This window comes from Sceloporus occidentalis, unplaced genomic scaffold (genome assembly GCF_023333645.1).
Source record: "Sceloporus occidentalis isolate IW3139 unplaced genomic scaffold, rSceOcc1.0.p SCAF_2, whole genome shotgun sequence".
NCBI lineage: Eukaryota > Metazoa > Chordata > Lepidosauria > Squamata > Phrynosomatidae > Sceloporus > Sceloporus occidentalis.
The window spans coordinates 260,816,119-260,834,710 of record NW_028316982.1 but is presented as its reverse complement, the minus strand read 5'-3'; the positions used below and the strand labels follow the sequence as shown (position 1 = coordinate 260,834,710).

The following is an 18,592-nucleotide window of genomic DNA, read 5'->3' as shown; positions in this document are numbered from 1 at the left end:
CTGGGAATTGGTCCAAAGAAATAATTTTTCCAAGCTCTGCTCCTGTTCCAAATCTACAACTGGCTTGGAAAACTCCCAGGGTTTTTCCTCCTGCTTCCACGAATGATGGTGTCACCATGATAAGTATCCTTACATAGATGCATGCAAGAATACATATACAGAGACATACTGGCACAGACATCCAAACACAGACATGTTTTGTTCTTGTCATGAGAAAGAAGAGAATGAAGAGCTATCCTAGATTCCATAGTGTTTATAAATGAACATCAATTTGTATAGCACTTTGGTTTGAAAGAATAATTTTATGGTAATAGTTATGCAATCTTCTCTCTGGCCTCCCTTCAAACGTCAAAAGAATCAACAAGCTGGGTTCCGGCAATGATTTTGAAGTCTTTTTCCAGAGATTGGGTGTCGCTTCTGGCAGAGCCCGTTACACAAAAAACCTGGTAAGGCCATTACTGAGCAGTGTTACTGGTATCCATTAAATGTGCCATCTGGGGAAATGGGTGTTTAAAAAATTGAAATACTTCCCACTATGATTTATTGCCTTGTATGTGCTTGTCAAAATAACCACAGAACACCGATATGGGAGAAAGGCCACAACTTTATTAAACCATTGGTAGGGTTGGCACAAAGCATAAGGTCAGGATCTGTGCAATCAAACAACCCGTTGTTGTTTGATTATCCAAAGCCGGGTCCCTACCCGGTGCTTGGGATGACCTAGGGGCTAAGGAACACCGCTTGAGCGCAAACCATGCCTTGCGTTCCCCAATTCACAAAGCCCCTAGTCACCGGGAGGTGCACCTGCGTTCTGGCCCCCGCAATGGCCAGACGCCTTCGCTCATCGCCTCCGGGTACCTTGTGACTCCCAAACCAGAACTCCATAGCCCTGGTACCACCAACGTTCAGATCCTGGCCTATGCTGCCGAACAGTTGTGACATACATTCCGCCTCGCACCCTCAGAACATCTGGGCAGCAACTCCTTAGGGTTCCCGGGGCGAGGTTATCCTCCACTTCTAGGAGGTCTTTCTCCATCGCCGCCCCGGCCCTTTGGAACACGCTGCCCATAGAGCTCCGCTCAGTTACCTCCCTGGCCCAATTCAAACAGGAGTTGAAGACTCACCTGTTTAAAATCGCATTCCCCGATTAAGTCCTTATAGGCCCCCCCACCGTAAAGGCCGCACAGGCAATGGTTGGCTAACCCGGGGGCATTTGTTGTTATTTTATTTTTGTATTGTTATGTAATTTTAATACTGTTTTTGGAATTTCTTATGTATTTTTAAATGTTGTGAACCGCCCTGATCTTACGGAAGGGCGGTATACAAATAAAACATTCATTTATTTATTTTATTATTTAAAAAACCACCTGAAACAGCGGTGGGCGGGCGGGAGAAGCTCAAGGCTATCTCCCCTCCAAGCTTGGCTCCGCACTGCTCGAAGCCAAGCGCCGACTGAAGGGGAGAGGCCTCCGAGCAGCAATATATACTGCTCGGCCCCTCCCCTCTGCGTCATTTGCGGGGCCCCGCCCCCAAGGCCGAGCCCACCAATGGGCAGCCTTGGAGGACCGGAAGCCCCGCACCAGCAAGCCCGGCTCCCAGAGCGTCCCCAGGCCGGAAGGGCCGCCCCTTCCAGCCCCAATAGCCAATCGGGAGCCGGGCAAGCCCCAGAGCACTCTGGGGCTTGTAGTTTTGCCGCTATACGGCGGCAAAGCAGTCTGCCCCGCGAATGGGGAGACTGCATTTTTTTACATACTAGCTTAAGAAAATGCCTAAAGAGTGAACGGTGAAATAAAATGGAGCAGGAGCAAGCCCTGCTATTAGACAGTGAGGCAACTGCTTCAGGCAGCAGATGCTTGGAGGGCAGCAATGATAGACCACCCAATTATTGTCATCCTCCAGGACACATTGGCCTAAATCCAGTTGTTAGTCCAAGTTAGAGCATACTTATTAAATCAATGATAATTAAATAATAAGTCTTAACACATAGATATGTTAACTAAAACCAATACTTTCATTCGGTATTTAGGTCGAATGCAAACTTGTTACAGCTTGAGTATCCCTTAGCCAAAATGCTTGGGAGCAAAAGTGTTTTGCATTTTGCATTTTGCATTTTTATTTTTTATTTTAGAATACCTGCATTTGTATATACATACATAATGACATATCTTGGAGATAGGACCCAAGTCTAAACACAAAATTCATTTATGTTTCATATACACCTTTATGCACATAGCTTAAAAGTAATTTTATACAATATTTTCAAGAATTTTGTACATAAACAAAGTTTGTGTCCACTGAACCATCAGAAAGCAAAAGTGTCACTATCTCAGCCACCCATGAACATTTTTTTGAGTGTTTTGAAATTCAGGATAAGAGAGGCTTAACCTGTAATAGCTGCTTCCTAATTATTAATTCTGCATATCTCATTAATTTTTGCTATCCCCTATTGTTATTTGGAAAACTTGGCAACACTGTATGGGGGTAGGCTGTCCTTAGCATAATAATTCTGCCCCTCTAATTAAAATTTCCATCAGTCCCCAAATTTCTAGCATTGCAGAGACTGAAATACTGAAAATCATTCATATCTAGAACTCTTCTATTTCACATGCCCTTAATAACGTTGCCTGATCCTTTTCTTCTGATGTCTGAAATGTACTTCACACACACACACACCTTAAAATGAACAGCATAAAACAACATAGAAAAAGAATATATACTCTATTCTTTATATGTTTGCATAATTATATATATAATTCTATCATTCACAGTAGCTTCTTCTATAAAAACAAATTGTTAACTTCTTTCCCATCCAGAATTGAAATGTATCTTTATTGCCTAAGCTCCACTTATTTTGAATATATTACATTATTTAAGTTCAATTGAAGTCTGAAGCTACTGAAATGCTTTACATTGGGGGGGGGGGGGGGCACAATTCTCTTTGGAGGGCAGTACTCTCATGGTGCCCACCTCCCAGTAGCTACACCCCTGGTATAACCTGACAGCTTTGCCCATTCTGAAACACTGTTGTTTTCTATTGTAAAAACAATTGATGCACTCTTTGAAAAAATGCAGATTATATAGTTCCATTTCTTTGTTTACAGAAAGTGGACAAATACAGTAGCTACCCGGTTTATCATAGTGTTTATGACACCTATGCCATTGTGGAACAGTTTTATGACCCCACTTTTAAGAATCACCTGGCTGTGGCCCAAGTGCGAGGAGGGCTGGTGTTTGAGCTGGCTGACTCGGTCATCATTCCCTTTGATTGTCGTGACTATGCCAAAGCACTGAGCAACTATGCAAGAGTCATTTACAACATAACCCTGAAACACCAGGTAGCGCTGAAGACATATGAGGTATCCTTGGGTAGGTACTAACCATCAATTGATTGTTCCCCAAAGTGCAAACTGTGGCAACACATTTTCTTACATGTACACATATATTCCAAGTAACAAAATAGATGTGCTGCTGGGTGCTTCTTCTTTAAATTTGATAGTGGAGACAGAAATAGCATGCAAGGAATAGGGACAGGTTATTGCACCGAAAAACAAAAACAAAAATGAAAAGCTATTCACCATGTTTCAGCAAACTCTATTTTTCAAGATTAACAAGATAGGCATGTGAAATGAAACAACCAAGTTAGGTAAGCCTTGCATAAGTAAACAAAACATTTGGAACTTTTTAGGGATTACTTAGAGACTTCGTCCAAAATGTACACAAGGGTGTGCTTTTCAGCATCCCTTTTTCTTATGATTTCCATTTTGGTGGTCAAACTCATAGATCTGTATTTTTAACATGCTGGGGGGAGCTGGTGAGACAGGGTTATCTGCTTTCCCCTTTGCTTTCAGTTTAGCTGTTCACACATGTTCAATATGAGATTCTTGATAGAACTGCTGTTTACCTTGCCTATTCTAGGCTGGCATGCATGGCTACTGTAGGATCAACTACAGCAGAATCTCACTCTTTGCCATCATAACCTTTATTGCATTTTTATTACTACAGATAAGCTGCTGCAACCTGACAAATTTGTGTTACACCATTCTCCCAATGGTGATGTTGCTAAAAAGCTGCCAGCTAAGACAGAGGACGAGGATGAAAATGTCTAGAAATTTTACATATCTAAACAGGGATGAGGCATTACCTCCCCCTTAAAAAATGGGTCACTCAGTCTTTGCAGGTTTATCTGTGAAACGTCTGCTTTGAGATATAAGGAAATGTTGAGAAATGTAAGAAATAGTACTGAATCTGTTGTGAGGAGTAATCAAATTGTCAACCAGTTCCAAGCCCACCTACACAGAGAAAGAAACTAGCTTGGGCTTCTTTGTAAAACATGTAAGAGTTGCTTTGCTTACAATACTAACTCATAATCATCTAACAGTCTAATAGGGTAGAGACAAAGAGAAGATAAAATGGCTGTAAGTTAAAGCAATGTAGGAAGAGAATGGGTGTGATAATTCAAACAAACAGTCATGAATTAGCAATTATTGTGAATGGGCATGCAAAGGTTGATAACTCTACCAGGAGTCCCTAACTCTAATAGTAACTTTAAGAGTGGCTTAGTGGGTGAATCTTAAACATGGCCTGCTGTTGCATCTTTTGCCTACTGCTCTTATAATTAGCAAACATCCTGGGATCATCCCATGAAATTGAATGGTGGGAGAGTAAATGAAACTAAAAGAAGTACTGTGGAACACATTAACACAAGAAGCATGGATGGCCACCAACATAGATGAGTTTATTGAAAGGGGAAGATGCAAATTTGTGGATGGGAAGGCTCTCAGTCAGGGCGTCACAGGGTGTGTGTGTGTGTGCGTGCACTGACCACACTGAATGACACTTCAGAGGGGGCTGTCACTTGGTACAGTGGTGGGAAGGGGCTGCCTTCTGGATCTGGTGGCTCTGCTGGCCAGGCAGGAAAGCAAGTCTTCTCCTTCTCCAGCTTGCCCAGCAGCTCCACCAGACCCAGAAAAGTTTTCAGGTGGCAGGAGCAACTCATCCCCAGTAGCAGTCGTAGGTGTGACTGAGCTGTCTTTGAGGTCTGGCAGCTCTACTGGCCAGGTGGGAAAGGGAGTTGTCTCCCTCTCCCACCCAACCAGCAGCTCTACCAGATCTGAAAAAGGCTGTTGAAGAGAGGAGAAAGGGTATTAATAATAATAATAAAATAAATAATAAAAAACTTATTTATATCCCGCTTTTCTGTTACAAGACAATCAAAGCGGCTCACAACATATTAAAATGCACATTTACAAAATTATGTCCCAAATCCCCCCTTAAAACAGGATTAAACATGGACAATTAAAATATCTATTAAAAACACAAACACACACAAAATACGAGGACAGAGTGGTGGGCTAATCCATGATGTGGGGGGGGGGGGCAGTCATTCCGTGGCCGGGCACTTTTATTCAGGAAAGGCCTGCCAGAAGAGATCCGTCTTGACAGCTTTTTTAAAGCTGTCTAAGCTGGCAATTTGACGGATCTTGTCTGGCAGACCGTTCCATAGTTTGGGAGCAATTGCAGAGAAGGCCCTCTGGGAGGTAGCAGTTAGTCTGATTTTTAAAGGCTGCAATAGATTCCTCCCAGAGGACCTGAGGGTGCAAGGCGGATTATATGGAAGCAGGCGATCCCTCAAATAGGTTGGACCCAAGCCATGTAGGGCTTTAAAGGTTATAACCAACACCTTGTACTGTGCCTGGAAACTAATGATATGCACTGGGTGTCTAATATACTAGGTACACCACTGCTCTCAGTAGCTGGTTGCTCTGCCTAATGGTTGCACAAGCCCTGCATAACAACTTTGGCAACCAAGATAGTGGACAAGGGAGTTTATCAGACAAGGGAAATTGGTATAATCCAATGGCAATCTGAATGCAATCATGGGGTTTAATGTTATTGCGTGATAACCCACTACACGCAAATTCGGGCAATGGGAAGCCAGTTCGAATGCAATTCACATTCACGTAAATTCGCTGAGCTAGCGAATTCACGTGAATGTGTTCTGGCCCCACTTTCTTTTCATTCGAAATTAAGAGAAATTCCTCACGTGTGATAAAGTCCTAGATAATAGTCAGAGTTTGAGAATCTTGTTTTTGGGGACTACAGCTTGTCAAATCCCCTCCCTCCTCTGGGAGATGGCAGAACAAACTGCAGGCACAACTGTTTAACAATTGCATCCACATTCTGTCCCCATAGACACAACAAACAATTAGGATAAGGTTCATCAAATTGAGCTGTAAACATTCTGTCTCATTCTTGTTCCAGATTCCCTTTTTGAGGCAGTGAATAATTTTTCAGAAGCTGCCAGCAACTTTCACCAGAGACTACAAATTCTGGACATCAATAAGTAAGTCTCCTAGGTCCCTGGGCATTCAGACAATTTCTGCCTGCACTGTCTTCATGCTGAGATACATTAATAAATATATGCTAAAGAAAGCCATTCCACCCATGGCCTCTGTTTATCCAGGAGCACATCCCGAACCTTCCCAGGGGTAACCCAAAGGTCTATGTCCCCTGAGGCTACATGATTTCATTTGGTTTATGAAGGGTGTTTGAGGGCAACCCTTTTAATCATTTTTGTCCTTGTATCTAATTTTCAGCCCGATTGAAGTGAGAGCGCGGAATGACCAGCTGATGTTTTTGGAAAGAGCATTTATTGATCCTCTTGGATTACCTGGCAGGCCATTTTATAGGTAAGGAAGTCTTTGTGTTTCAGTCAAATTTCTTGGGCTTCCTACAGCACCCCTCATTTGCTTTAAAACTGAGTTGTATCCAGTTTATGAAGAAAGATCCCCACTGCATCCCACAAGCACCCCAGAACCCATACTACTCCCAAAATAGCTATTTATTCTGCAGTCCCCCTCAAAATTACAAGAAGTGACACAGCGTAACTTCCTGTCAGCATTTTGAGAGGGACTGCAGATGTAAATGGAGGCATTTGGCTTTGAAGGGGGACTGTGGCCCAGAGGAGGGAATTGACTCCTCTCCCCTAAACAGTTGCCCACACCTGCTTTAAAAATTCTGGACAACTGGACCTCACCATCTGCAATAGCACCAATATTACCAGAAGATCTGTCAGTGTCAGTGATGTTTCTCTGATGGCCATGTGCTGTTGCTTGCTTCTCTTTTTTCAGACACATAATCTTTGCCCCAAACAACCACAACAAGTATGCTGGAGTATCTTTCCCTGGAATCTATGATGCCTTGTTTGATATTGACAATAAGACAGACAAGCGCAAGGCCTGGGAAGATGTCAAGAGGCAGATCTCCATTGCAGCCTTCACTGTGGCAGCTGCAGCTGGGACTCTGAAAGAATCAGTGTGAATGATTAGAAACTCAAAGATGCTATTGCCTGGAATTGTACTTACTTTCATTGCCTGAAACTGTACATGGTTTTGAGGCTGGGGATCTGCAGACGATGGACTTTATCACACAAGGCTAAAGAGCAGAATTTCAAGAGGGTAAAAGTGACTGTGGCTGGTACTTACCATACATTGTGTCCATCTTGCTGCTGCCTTGCATTCCATTCTCTACAGTAGTGAACTTTGCATTGATGGGCAAATCCCATCAATAGGCTCTCCATCTCACTATGATAGGTCCCTTCTGCTGCAATTCCGTTTTCGTTGTGGCTTCTGAAGAAATGAGATCCATCAGCACATGCTTGCTAATGCATCCATTGGATTACATCTTTGAAGAGGTAGAAACAAGGTATTTGACTATCTCAGTATTTGACTCTGTGAAACTCCTTCCATTGTCCGTCAAGAAATTGCTGTCATGCCCTCAAAAATCGAAGTTGATCTGCAGACAGGGGAAGCAGTGAGAACCATCTTGGTGTGAAGAGACTGGATTTCTCTGGTGTTCAGTTTTCTGAGTTCAGAACCTGTGTTGTTACCCATTAATTGTAATGGATGTGTCCTACATGAAATTTACATCTAAAGCTAATTGTTTTCTGAATGTTGCCTTTTAATGATGTATTTTATTATGTAACCAAACCCTCATGTTTTAGGATCCATATTAAAAGAACATGCAGAATGAACAAGTTAACAGAACCGATTGGCCTACATTATCCTTCCTGGTAGCAGTTTTATAGATCAGATGCTTTCAAAGTTAAAGTGACTGTCAATCAGACAAGAAAAAGAAGACAAAGGAGTTACTGGAGAAGTATAACATGTGAAAAATCTGCTTCTCAAAGCAGAATAAGATTTGAAGAATGTTACCTTAAGGACAAGATTCTTAGAAAATATTAATCAAATCTGCAAATAATCAAATCCACTAAATACAATCCATTCTGCTGTCTTATTTCCCCCTCGTTGTCTACAAGATTCCCTTGCATACCTAAAGAGGAGGCTCACATGGGGAAGCTTTGTTTTTATACATTTGTTTTGATATAGGGTCTTTCACAGAGTTTGCTATTGTGTGACTGGTGTGTCTATGTGTCATGGGCAGATTTTTTGAAAAAGAAAAGTGTGGAAGGGAAAGGGACTCTAACAGTGTCACATTCTCCTTTGCTTATGGTTTTTATCTTTTAATCATAAAGAAACTTTTGAATTTGAAAGTTTGCACAGAAGCTATTTCTGCCTTTTTCATTGGCCTCATAAAAGTATCAGCATAATAGCAGACTTTGGAATTTGCCTTATGGTCAGCATAGCTAACTCTGCTTTTGTATATCTTTGATTATAACTCCCATCATCCCCAGCCTGTAGGACAATAGTCATGGAGAATGGGAGCTAAAGTCCAAAACAACTGGATGACACCTGATTAAGGACTGAATGAATATCTATTTAAGCAATTGTCAAATTGGTCTATCTAAGCAATTGATGTTGTCTTCTCATTCCTGGCTATGGACCAACTCCTGTTTTTTAACACAAGAGATGGCTCCTCAGAATGGCATTGTGGAAATTCGTCATAGCAACAATAATTCACTGTGGAAGCTGCATGAAATCCATGCCCTGGCATTGTTCAACTCTGTCTTTGAAACATCTCATCAAACCACCTACCAGGTTATATAACACGACTACTGATGCTATTCTAATAGGTGCTGCTTTCACAGCTATATTTGTGTTGGTGGAATACCATCTGCTTCACATACCTTGGATGAGGGGTGCTGAAATTGTGTTTTGATTAATTTTCACAAGATGTCACCAAGTGTGGCTGAACACACGAAGGTTGGAGGAACTAAACAACCTATACATGTTAAAATGTGAACTCAGTACCTAACCTTTGACAATGATGGTTTTCAATCTCAAACCAATCTTGGCTTTAAAGGATTGGCAAATTACTGAAACAAATGTTGCAACTGATATCATAATCTAAATTGTAATGAAACCATCAGCCAGCTTCCATCATCAACACGAAGAACATTAGAGTAAATGAACCACCTCTTTATTCCTTGCCTAAGAAAACCCTTTGAAATTCATGGGATCTCTCTAAGTCAACAGGCAACTTGGAGGCACACAGACACACACAAGAAGATTCAAGAGCAGAGCTAATGACAATTGGGCTTCCTTTGGATGAGAAAGCATCTGATACTCTTTGTAACATTTAGTGATGTAGCAGAACCAGGGCTTACAATATTGAAGCACCAATTAATAGGACAATGATATAATCATGCTCCCTAACTGTCTTGTTCCTGTTGATCTTAATCACAGTCCTCACAGAAGATATATAGTTGTGGACTGCATGTGCTATGATACAAAACATGTTGGTATGCTTTCATTTTCAATGGTCAATTGAGACCCTTTAGTCTTACAAAAGACCCGTTTCCGAAGGGAACTTCAAGATCTTTGTCTTTAAGAGAAAGATTTTTGCCCTGATGTTGGGTATGGGTGTGGACTCCAGGCAGAATCTTGATGTCTTAAAATCATAGGGCTGGAAGGGCCTCCAAGGATCCTCCTTGCCATAAGTGAATACTAAGATAAAGCTCTCCTGAGAGAAGCCATCCATTTTCTGGTTGTTGTTGGGTGCCCTCAAGTCATTTTCCCACTTATGGCAACCTTAAGGCAAACCTATCACAGGTTTTTGTGGCAACATTTGTTCAGGAGCAGGGGGTTGTCTCTGCCTTCCTCTGAGGCTGAGAGAGTGTAACTTGTCCAAAGGCACCCAGTGGGGTTCCATGGCTGAGCATGCATTCAAAACATGGCCTCCAGGATTAATCAGGACTTCCCTGCCTGCTAAACCAGGCATGTCTTCTGTCCATATATTTATATGAGTGTACATTTAAACTCTTGTTTGCATATTTACAGTCATCCCTCCACATTTGCAGCTTTTTTGCGGATTTGATTATTCACAGATTTGATTAATATGTTCTTTCTAGGAACCTGTAGGTCCTCCAGCATGACTCTATGGTCAGCTTCTGCCAAAACTCACACTGAAGATCCTAGAGATTCCTAGAGAGAACACTTATCTAGGCATTTGTAGATCCTCCAGTGCAATCCTATGGTCAACTTCTGGCCAGTGTTAACCACAGAGTTGCCCTGGAGGTCCTAGAAATTCCTAGAGAGGTGTTCTCTCAGTTAAAAAAAACAAGTGTTTTGTTTATTTGTGTTTTTTTCACTTTCATAGGGGTGCTCATCGTGTGCCCCTAACCTGCAGCAGATGTAGAGGGTCCACTGTATAAGCAGTAGTAAATGTTTAAGTGAGGATGCTTGTCATGACAGTCCCTGCAGCCACATCCCTCTTTCCATTCAACCATCTGTACATTCCTTCTTGACAAAAGGAAATGCACACTCACCCACATCCATATGTAACTTTGGCAACATAAAACCAAGCTGCATTCCCATGACAAAATTACTGGTTCAACCAACACAAAAAAGAAACAGTAGCAAGCCACAGCAAATACATGTTTTCCATGGCAGGGAAAGTTTTAAATAATAGCAGCAGATGGGACTCACCTACATGGTTTGTCATGGAGTAGGGTAAACTGAAGAATGTATGTTTATGATGTATTGTTTGGGTTTTTTTCTGTATTTTCTTGGCAGTATTTTCTGGGATAGGGGTGCCAGAAGGGAAATCAAAAACAAATGCGTACTTTGTAGGGATTCTTACTGCTTTTACTCTTGTTCTCACTTGGACAGATTAATATGTGTCTGAAGGCCATATGACTCAGAAGAGCTGTTCAAATTTCTCAGGTTTTCTTTTAATGGCTTCAAATGTGGTGACAATACTGAGCTGAGAAAAGATTCAGGCTGCTGCCACACTGCAGGAATAAAGCAGTTTGGCACCACTTTAACTTCCACGGCTCAATGTCCTGGGATTCTGGGATTTGCAGTTTTGTGAGATATTTAGCGTTCGTTGTCTAGCAGCTCTGCTGACCCACCAAGCTACAAATCCCAGAAGTCCATAGCATTCAGCCATGGAAGTTAAAGTAGTGTCAACCTGCTTCATTTGTGCAGTGTGACAGCAGCCTAAATCCTTACCCCTCTTGAGTCCCCCCCCCCCCCCAATTCTCCTCTTTTGGGATGGGGAATGGAGCGATAGCAATGTGACACAGGATATCTTGTGTGTGTGTTTGTGTGTGTTATTTTAATTTATTTTACAGTGAACCCTGGCATATATCAAGAAATTTGGAGAGTGAATGCTTATGCCAACCCCTTCCCCATTGGCTTCCAGAGTCCCTGAATGCCCAAATGAGGACTGAAGCCACTGAATGGCAACCAAACCAGGCAAAAACTTGCAGTCATTTCTGCCTTAGTCTTCAGGCTGGCATTGCAGGACCTCCTGGCTGGCCTCTGTCCTTTGGAGGCAGCACTGGGCTGGGTGGATGTTGGCATGATGATTCCGGGGGGGGGGTGCAGTGGGCAGGAGGAAACGTCCTGTGCTCGTCCATGCCCTCCACCAGTTCCCTCGCTTCAACTCCTTCCAGCCCAGAAAGATATGCAGAGGGAGGGAGGGAAGGAGGAAGGAGAGAAAGGAGGAGAGAGGGGTGGAATAGGGTTGTCCTCCTCCCCTTAAGTCCTGAGCAAGCCTTCCCTTGCTGGGGAGAGGAGCCATGGCTAGGAGCAAGGTGGTTCTTTGCAGCAAGCTGGGCTTTGTTGTTCTCCTGGCCCTTTTCTTGCTGGGCATCTTGGTGGGTGAGTACAAGGGACAGTTTCCACTGGAACTGTAAATGACAGATACAGTCATTTAGGATTTTTGCTGGGCTGGAGGGTGGGGGAGGAGAACTGATCTGGGGGGACTACAACTCCCAGTTGCTGAGTGGGGGGTCCTGGGTGTTGGGGTCCCACAAAAAAAATGAGAACTAAAGTTTGAGGTTAGGGTAGGGACTAGAAGGAGCTTCTTGCCTAAAAGTTCAGCCTGCAAAAAGGTGTGGGCTGATAAGGGAAAACTGGCTTTCTGGATCTTTGTTGTCTCTTGGGTTGCATCTGCCATGGCTTCATGCTATGGAAGTCTAGGATCTGTAGTTTGTTGTGGCACCAGAACTCTCTGATATGGAAAGTTAAAGTTCAATGGCTCACAAAAATACAAACCCCAGCACTTCATAGCATGGAGCCCTGGCTGTTAAAGCAGTGTCAAACTGCACTAATTCTACAATGCAGATGCAGCCAGGGTGGCCAGAGGTCCCAACCGCAAAAGGAGGACAAGGCCCCCCCACAGAAATGTAGGGCAGTCATGCAAAAATGTAGGACCTGATCAAGGTAAAGGGGGAAACACTCAGATCAGTGTAAATGCATGCTTCCTCGGCGTGCTCAAAATTGAATTTTGGAATTCCTCCTGGACAGGAGGTGGAAATGGAGAATGTGTCCTAGAAAAAGAGGATGGCTGGTCACCCTGGATGCAACCTTGGTGAGCCTTGGCTCTGGGAAGGTCCTGAAGGAAACGGTGTTATCCATGGAGCAAAAAATGTAACTAAGATGGCAACATTCTTGCACAAAACCTAGCACTTTCATAAAACTCAAGGTCTCCAACTCAGAAGTTGGGAAAGATCCCTCCATCTAAGTAGCTCAGTGCGGACTGGACATGTTCAGTGGCCACAAAATTCATGACCTCCAACATTTCACACATGAAAAATGGGCCATGTATGGCCAAGCAACATCTTAGGCTCCATCTGAACTGCAGAAATAATCCAATTTGACTGCCATGGCACATTGCTGTGGAATCCTGGGATTTGAAGTTTGGTGTGGTGGCAGAGCACCCCAACAGAGGAGAGATTAAAGGGCATTTAAAGCATCCTGCAAATAAAGCAAAAATGGTGAGTAATTGCACAAATGATTATCACATGCAAATGCACAAATAAAGCAAAATGCATTGTCACTGAAATCCTGAAAGTAAAAAGATGCACATTAATGTTTTATGTGACCACTTTAATGGCTGATTTTGTGCGACATTGTGTGAAATCGTTTCACGTAATTACGTGATTTTTCTGGAATATTGATGGGATAATCTCCCGATCTCCATTGTGTGATAAATTCCAGAAAGAAGGGCTAAATGTCTCACCAAACTCCAAGCCCCAGAATTCCATATCATAGGGAATAAGGATCAACTTTCATTCTTGGTTTGGAATAAGATAAATTTAAAAGTACAGTAGAGTTAGGGTTTAAATTTACAAATTAAACTACATTGTATAAATATGGTGTCTAGTTTGAAAATACTAACTAAATCCAAAGAATGGATATATTTATGGTAAGGACAGAAGAAATAAAGAGAAAAGGAAGCAAGTATGTTTTGGTGGCAGGTTGTTCTTTTATGTGAAATATGGAAATGATTTGTTTATATAGTTTTTTAATGTGAAGTCATTTATGTCTTTGTCTTAATTTAATTTTCTTTGTTTAATATCTATCTATCTACACAGTATATATAAGAATTTCATATCATTGAGCCATGGCAGTTAAAGTGGTGTCAAACTGGATTATTTCTGAAGTGTGGATGCAGCCAGAGTGGGGTCAAGACAGTAAAACTCAAAAGCAAGGAGAGACTGTTGTTGTTGTGTGCCTTCAAGTAATTTCCAACTTATGGCAACCCAAGAGTGACCCTATCATTGGGTTTTCTTGACAAGATTTGTTCAGAAGCGATTAGGAGAGTTTGTAGTAGTTTACTCTTGCCTGATCCTGCTGGGAAGGACAAGATTCTGTTCTCTCTTTTCTCCACTGAATGCAAACTGCTTTTGCACTTTGAATTCAGTTGCAGCAACGGAAGCAAGCTGAGGACAAAAGGGGAAGGAGAAGAAGAGAGTCAGCCTGGGAAATGTTAAAAACAGCTGAAAAAGTGGGGCCAGGAAAGATGAACTGATACTATCCCTGCCAAATCAGGACAGGCATTAAAGAAAAATGCAGGCCATTATCAAAGAAAAGTTTAAAAATCTAATATACATCTAAATTCATTCCATTTAGTCATGCTCAAAATGGAGGACATTTTGGAATTCCTCCTGAACAGAAGATTGGAATGCAGGACATGTCCTGGAAAAGGAGGACACCTGGTCACCCTGAGTGTGTTGGAAATGGCATCCCAAAACAAGAGCTGTTTAGACAGTAATATTCTGTTGCAGGAACAACTCATTTTGTAGAAAGCCATCTTAGGTCTTCAGCCTTATTCACATTTTTCTTCTTTACTCTCCTGTAATAGCAAATCCCCTCTGAACTAATCTTGCCAAGAAAACCTCATGATGGGTTTGCCTTAGGGTCTCTATAAACCAGAAATGACTCGAAGGCATGCAACAATAACAACAAATAGCATTTCTATATATACATATATAAAAACTTGTACAAGGAGAAGAAGGGAGTGCCAAGAGCCAGATCATACTTTGCTATCAGGTCTTTCTTCTTTAGGTGTCTTCTCTGGATACAAAGGGAGTTGCATTCTCTTTGAGCATGAGAAAATAGGGTTTAGCTTGTGACAAATGGGACCTGCAAGAAAATGTTGCAACATATTATCCCTCCTAAAAGGGATGAACTTTTTCAGGGTACAAGCAGAGTGAACAGATGTACTCCTTTTCTAGGACATGTCCTACATTTCAACCTTCTGTCTAGGAGGAATGTCAAAATGTTCTCTATTTTGAGCATGATTAAGAAGCATGAATTCATGTTTATATGAGTTCTTTTAGCTTTTCTTTGGGAATGTCCTACATTGTCATGCCCAGCCTGGAGGATGGCTTGGAGGACTCAGAGGATGAGCTAGAGCCCCTGGGACCTGAACCTGTAATGGAGGAGCCAGAGCCCCTGGGGCTTGAACCTGTAATGGAGGAGCCAGAGGCTGGCCCTAGTTCTGCTGGAGCAGAGCCTATGGCCCCTCCAGAGGTTCAGCAGTCAAGTTTGCCTGGTTCCGAAGCTATGGACATGGAGGAGGATCTGGGCAGTGTGCCTACCTTCAATGAGCGTTGAGCAGAAAGAGAGGGCCTTCGAAGATCTCGGAGGCTTTATCAGAAGCGTCTTCGTAATCAGACACAGCTGAAGGCCGGCTCCTTGCCTTCTTAAGCACCTGGAGCATGTGTGGTTCTTTGCCAGTGGATATCTGACTCTTTTAGAGGAAAGACTCTGTCTCTGGCTCCTTTGGCTTCTTGTCTTGACTACCCGGAAACCTTGACCTTGGACTGCTTTATCGACCTGCCTATCTGTTACCCTGAACCTCGAACCGTCTGACAATTCTCTTGGTAATCCCTTTTGGTAGAACTACTGTGAATCTCCAGGACTCTGTAGTTTACACTGACTTTGCTGTGCTGGGAGGGGGTTTGTTTGTTGAGAACTAGCTGCCTTATCAGCCCTTTGGCTGCTTTCCCGGACATACATTTTGTGGTGCCTTCTCGTATTATTATTATTAACATTTATTTATATAGCACTGTAAAATTTTACTCAGCACTTTACAAACAGGACATAAAATAGACATAAAACCTGCCAGATGATGTACAGTCTACAAACCAAGCAAAGTTAAAAAAAAAATTAAGGCATCATATAATAACATACTGGCCTGATTCCCACTACCTTTTAAACCAGATCACAAATCTGTTTGAACTGGTTCAAATGACCCTGCTTCCCTTGAACTGAATCACTGAAGTGATTTGGAGTTGGGGACCATGCGCTAAACCCATTTAACCCGCATCTTTTTGCCACTGATTTTTTCTGTGTCTTTTTGGATAAATTGATTCCACGCAAGTGTGAACCAGATGTGGATAGGAATCGATTTAAATTTGCTATTTGACAGTCTGGAGCAAGTCCATTTTGAATCGATTCATTCATGAATGTGAACCACAAGTGGGTTATTTTACAGGGAAAAATGCAATCAGGGCAAATGTGTGAAGCATGCTCCATCGATTTGGATCACAGACCTATTTATTTGTAAGTGGGAATGAAGCCAGTGACAATTATAAAAGTCACAAACAGAAGGAAGAGGTTGTCCTCCTTTCTGGTTAGGACATCTGGTAACCCTGGGGTTCAAACCGGCTTTACTTTACTTCCAAACACATCATTCTACTCCAGGTTTTCATCTTCCCAATGTTCTATGTTTCCTGAGTATATGGTTTTTCAGGATGTGTATCCACATGTCCTTTAGGTTTTCTAAAGCAGAAGTGGACACAGTGGCACTACTGCCCCTCTCCAAGCTGTTTTTGCAAACTTTGAGCTCTACATGCTCCTGGACTGTCCTTTTCCTAGCATGACATGGCTCAATTGTCTCCCTTGGATACTTATAGGAGCATTCATTCATCTTTAAAATTAGGGCCAGGACTCTTGCATAATTTAACCTCACCAAATATGATGTTTTTCAAAACCAGAAGTGACGTTTTGCCCACTTTTGGTTTGGTTTGTGTATGTGGTGGACATTTTTTGGCAGTCCTGGAGGGTCCTAGCCGCATCCTCACATCTGCCACAGTTTTAAAGGAGGTATTTTAGTTTATAGTACTGTGGGAATGCCTTGAGCCTCCCTGTTTCAGCTTTGTTCCTGTTGGCTTTTACCATCTGAATTAATGTTAGAAGAAGTTAGAGAAACAGTGAGCCAGTGTGGTGTCGTGATTTGAGTGTTGGACTAGGACTGGGAGACCAGAGTTCGCATCCCCACTCTATCAAGGAAAACCACTGGGTGACCCTAGGCAGGTCACACTCAGCCTCAGAGAAAGGCAATGGGAAACCCTCTATGAAGAAATCTGGGCAAGAAAAACCCTGGGATAGATCACCATGGTCAGAAACGATTTGAAGCTAAACAACAACAGCAATGGAGGCACTGGTAAATTTTGAAGTGCAGGCCCTCATCATGCTGGTCCCTGTAGTGATAGCCTCCAGAAGAATCCAAAAATACAGGTGGCTTTATTGTCTATATAAAAATCCCAAATTCTAGTGGTTTTCATGTCAATTAGGAGCATGTGTTTTGTAAAATTAATGTCTCTTTCCTCACTCACGACCAAGCCCCCTAACATACTTTGGAGTAGAACAGGGGTCATTCATAACAAAACAGTGTTGCTTGGGAAAATCAGTTTCCTTCTCAGCTACTTTGCGGATTTCAGCTAAACACAGAGGGAACAAGGGAGTCCAAGGGGTGTGTGAGTGGCAGATGATACCATCACCCTTCTCATCAAAAAAGCCTCCAAGTGTTTTGACTGTGATCACTGCTCACTACATCACTGAAGGGGAAAGATGTGCTTGAGATCAAAGCAAGGATGAGTTAATGGCCTCAATCCAACATCACTTTAGCATAGCATAAATACTTGCACATGGAGATATGGAGATGTGGGTACTAAAAAACCTCCCATACAGAATAGCAGCATTGTGCAACACATATTAATGACTAGATCCACAATGCACCAGTGCACAACCATAATATAAACTAAAGTTTAGGAGGCACCACCACAATGCAAAGTATAGGATGTACAACCACAGTGCAAAATATAGAATATACATCCACCGTTCATAATGCACAATGCACAACTTGCAAAGACAAGTCAAATGCTGTCTGCATTCCTCTACGTCTGACACTATCAACAGAATACATTTGCTCGGTAGTGGTGACTGTTTGGGCCCTGCATACACAATGTGTCCCTCACTAACAGAATTATAGCCACGTCTTGATGATAACAATCCACAGCATCATGTAGTGTTGTTTTTTTAAGAACCTACCCAAGATCAGCTTGAGAATTTGGAGACCTGCTTATAATCAGAATGCACGTAAGTAATTGGACTAGCAGACAGGGAAACAGTTTGACCTGGTACGAAGCAGCTGCCTACGTCCTCCAAACACACATTACACACTGCTATAGCAGTGAGACATCATGACCCTCATTCAGTACATTTTGTTGAGCTGAAGCTTTTTGCAGCATTGAGATAAACAGGAAGATCTGTACCCGGGACAGAACGTTACATAACCTGTCCAATTCACTAAGGGTAACCAGTCTGTCAAAGCATTGTGATTGTGTTCTGTTTTTGCTAGCACTGACATACAAAAGGAGCAGTTTGGAAACGCTTTTGCAATGTTGGTCACAGAGAACAAAAGAGGTGGGCAAAAGAAGGTAGTTGCTTTTATTCTTCTTCAGCTGTGGGTCAGCAATGTTGTGTTTTGCCATTTCTCCAGGCACTATCTCTTTCCAGGAACAATTGAAACCCCTAGTTTTGTTATAATTGTGATTTACTGGATTTGTATGCTTCCTTTCCCCCAGCAATGGGTCTCAAAGAAGCTCACTGTA

The 18,592-nt window shown here is 42.4% G+C and overlaps 2 protein-coding genes across 2 annotated transcripts in view; both read left to right on the top strand.

Annotated features, from left to right (window-relative positions):
- The window catches only part of LOC149320068 (putative N-acetylated-alpha-linked acidic dipeptidase), a 45,163-nt gene extending 37,130 nt beyond the window's left edge, over positions 1-8,033 (top strand). The window contains exons 15-19 of the mRNA XM_089508260.1: positions 356-446; positions 3,102-3,366; positions 6,262-6,343; positions 6,597-6,689; positions 7,131-8,033. Of these exons, the coding sequence (XP_089364386.1) occupies positions 356-446; positions 3,102-3,366; positions 6,262-6,343; positions 6,597-6,689; positions 7,131-7,320 (721 nt within the window). The 3' untranslated portion in view covers positions 7,321-8,033. The remainder of the gene's footprint in view (positions 1-355; positions 447-3,101; positions 3,367-6,261; positions 6,344-6,596; positions 6,690-7,130) is intronic.
- Positions 8,034-11,985: 3,952 nt separating this feature from the next.
- The window catches only part of LOC149320067 (N-acetylated-alpha-linked acidic dipeptidase 2-like), a 46,391-nt gene continuing 39,784 nt past the window's right edge, over positions 11,986-18,592 (top strand). The window contains exon 1 of the mRNA XM_089512863.1: positions 11,986-12,065. The gene's annotated coding sequence lies outside the window, so the exon portion shown is untranslated. The remainder of the gene's footprint in view (positions 12,066-18,592) is intronic.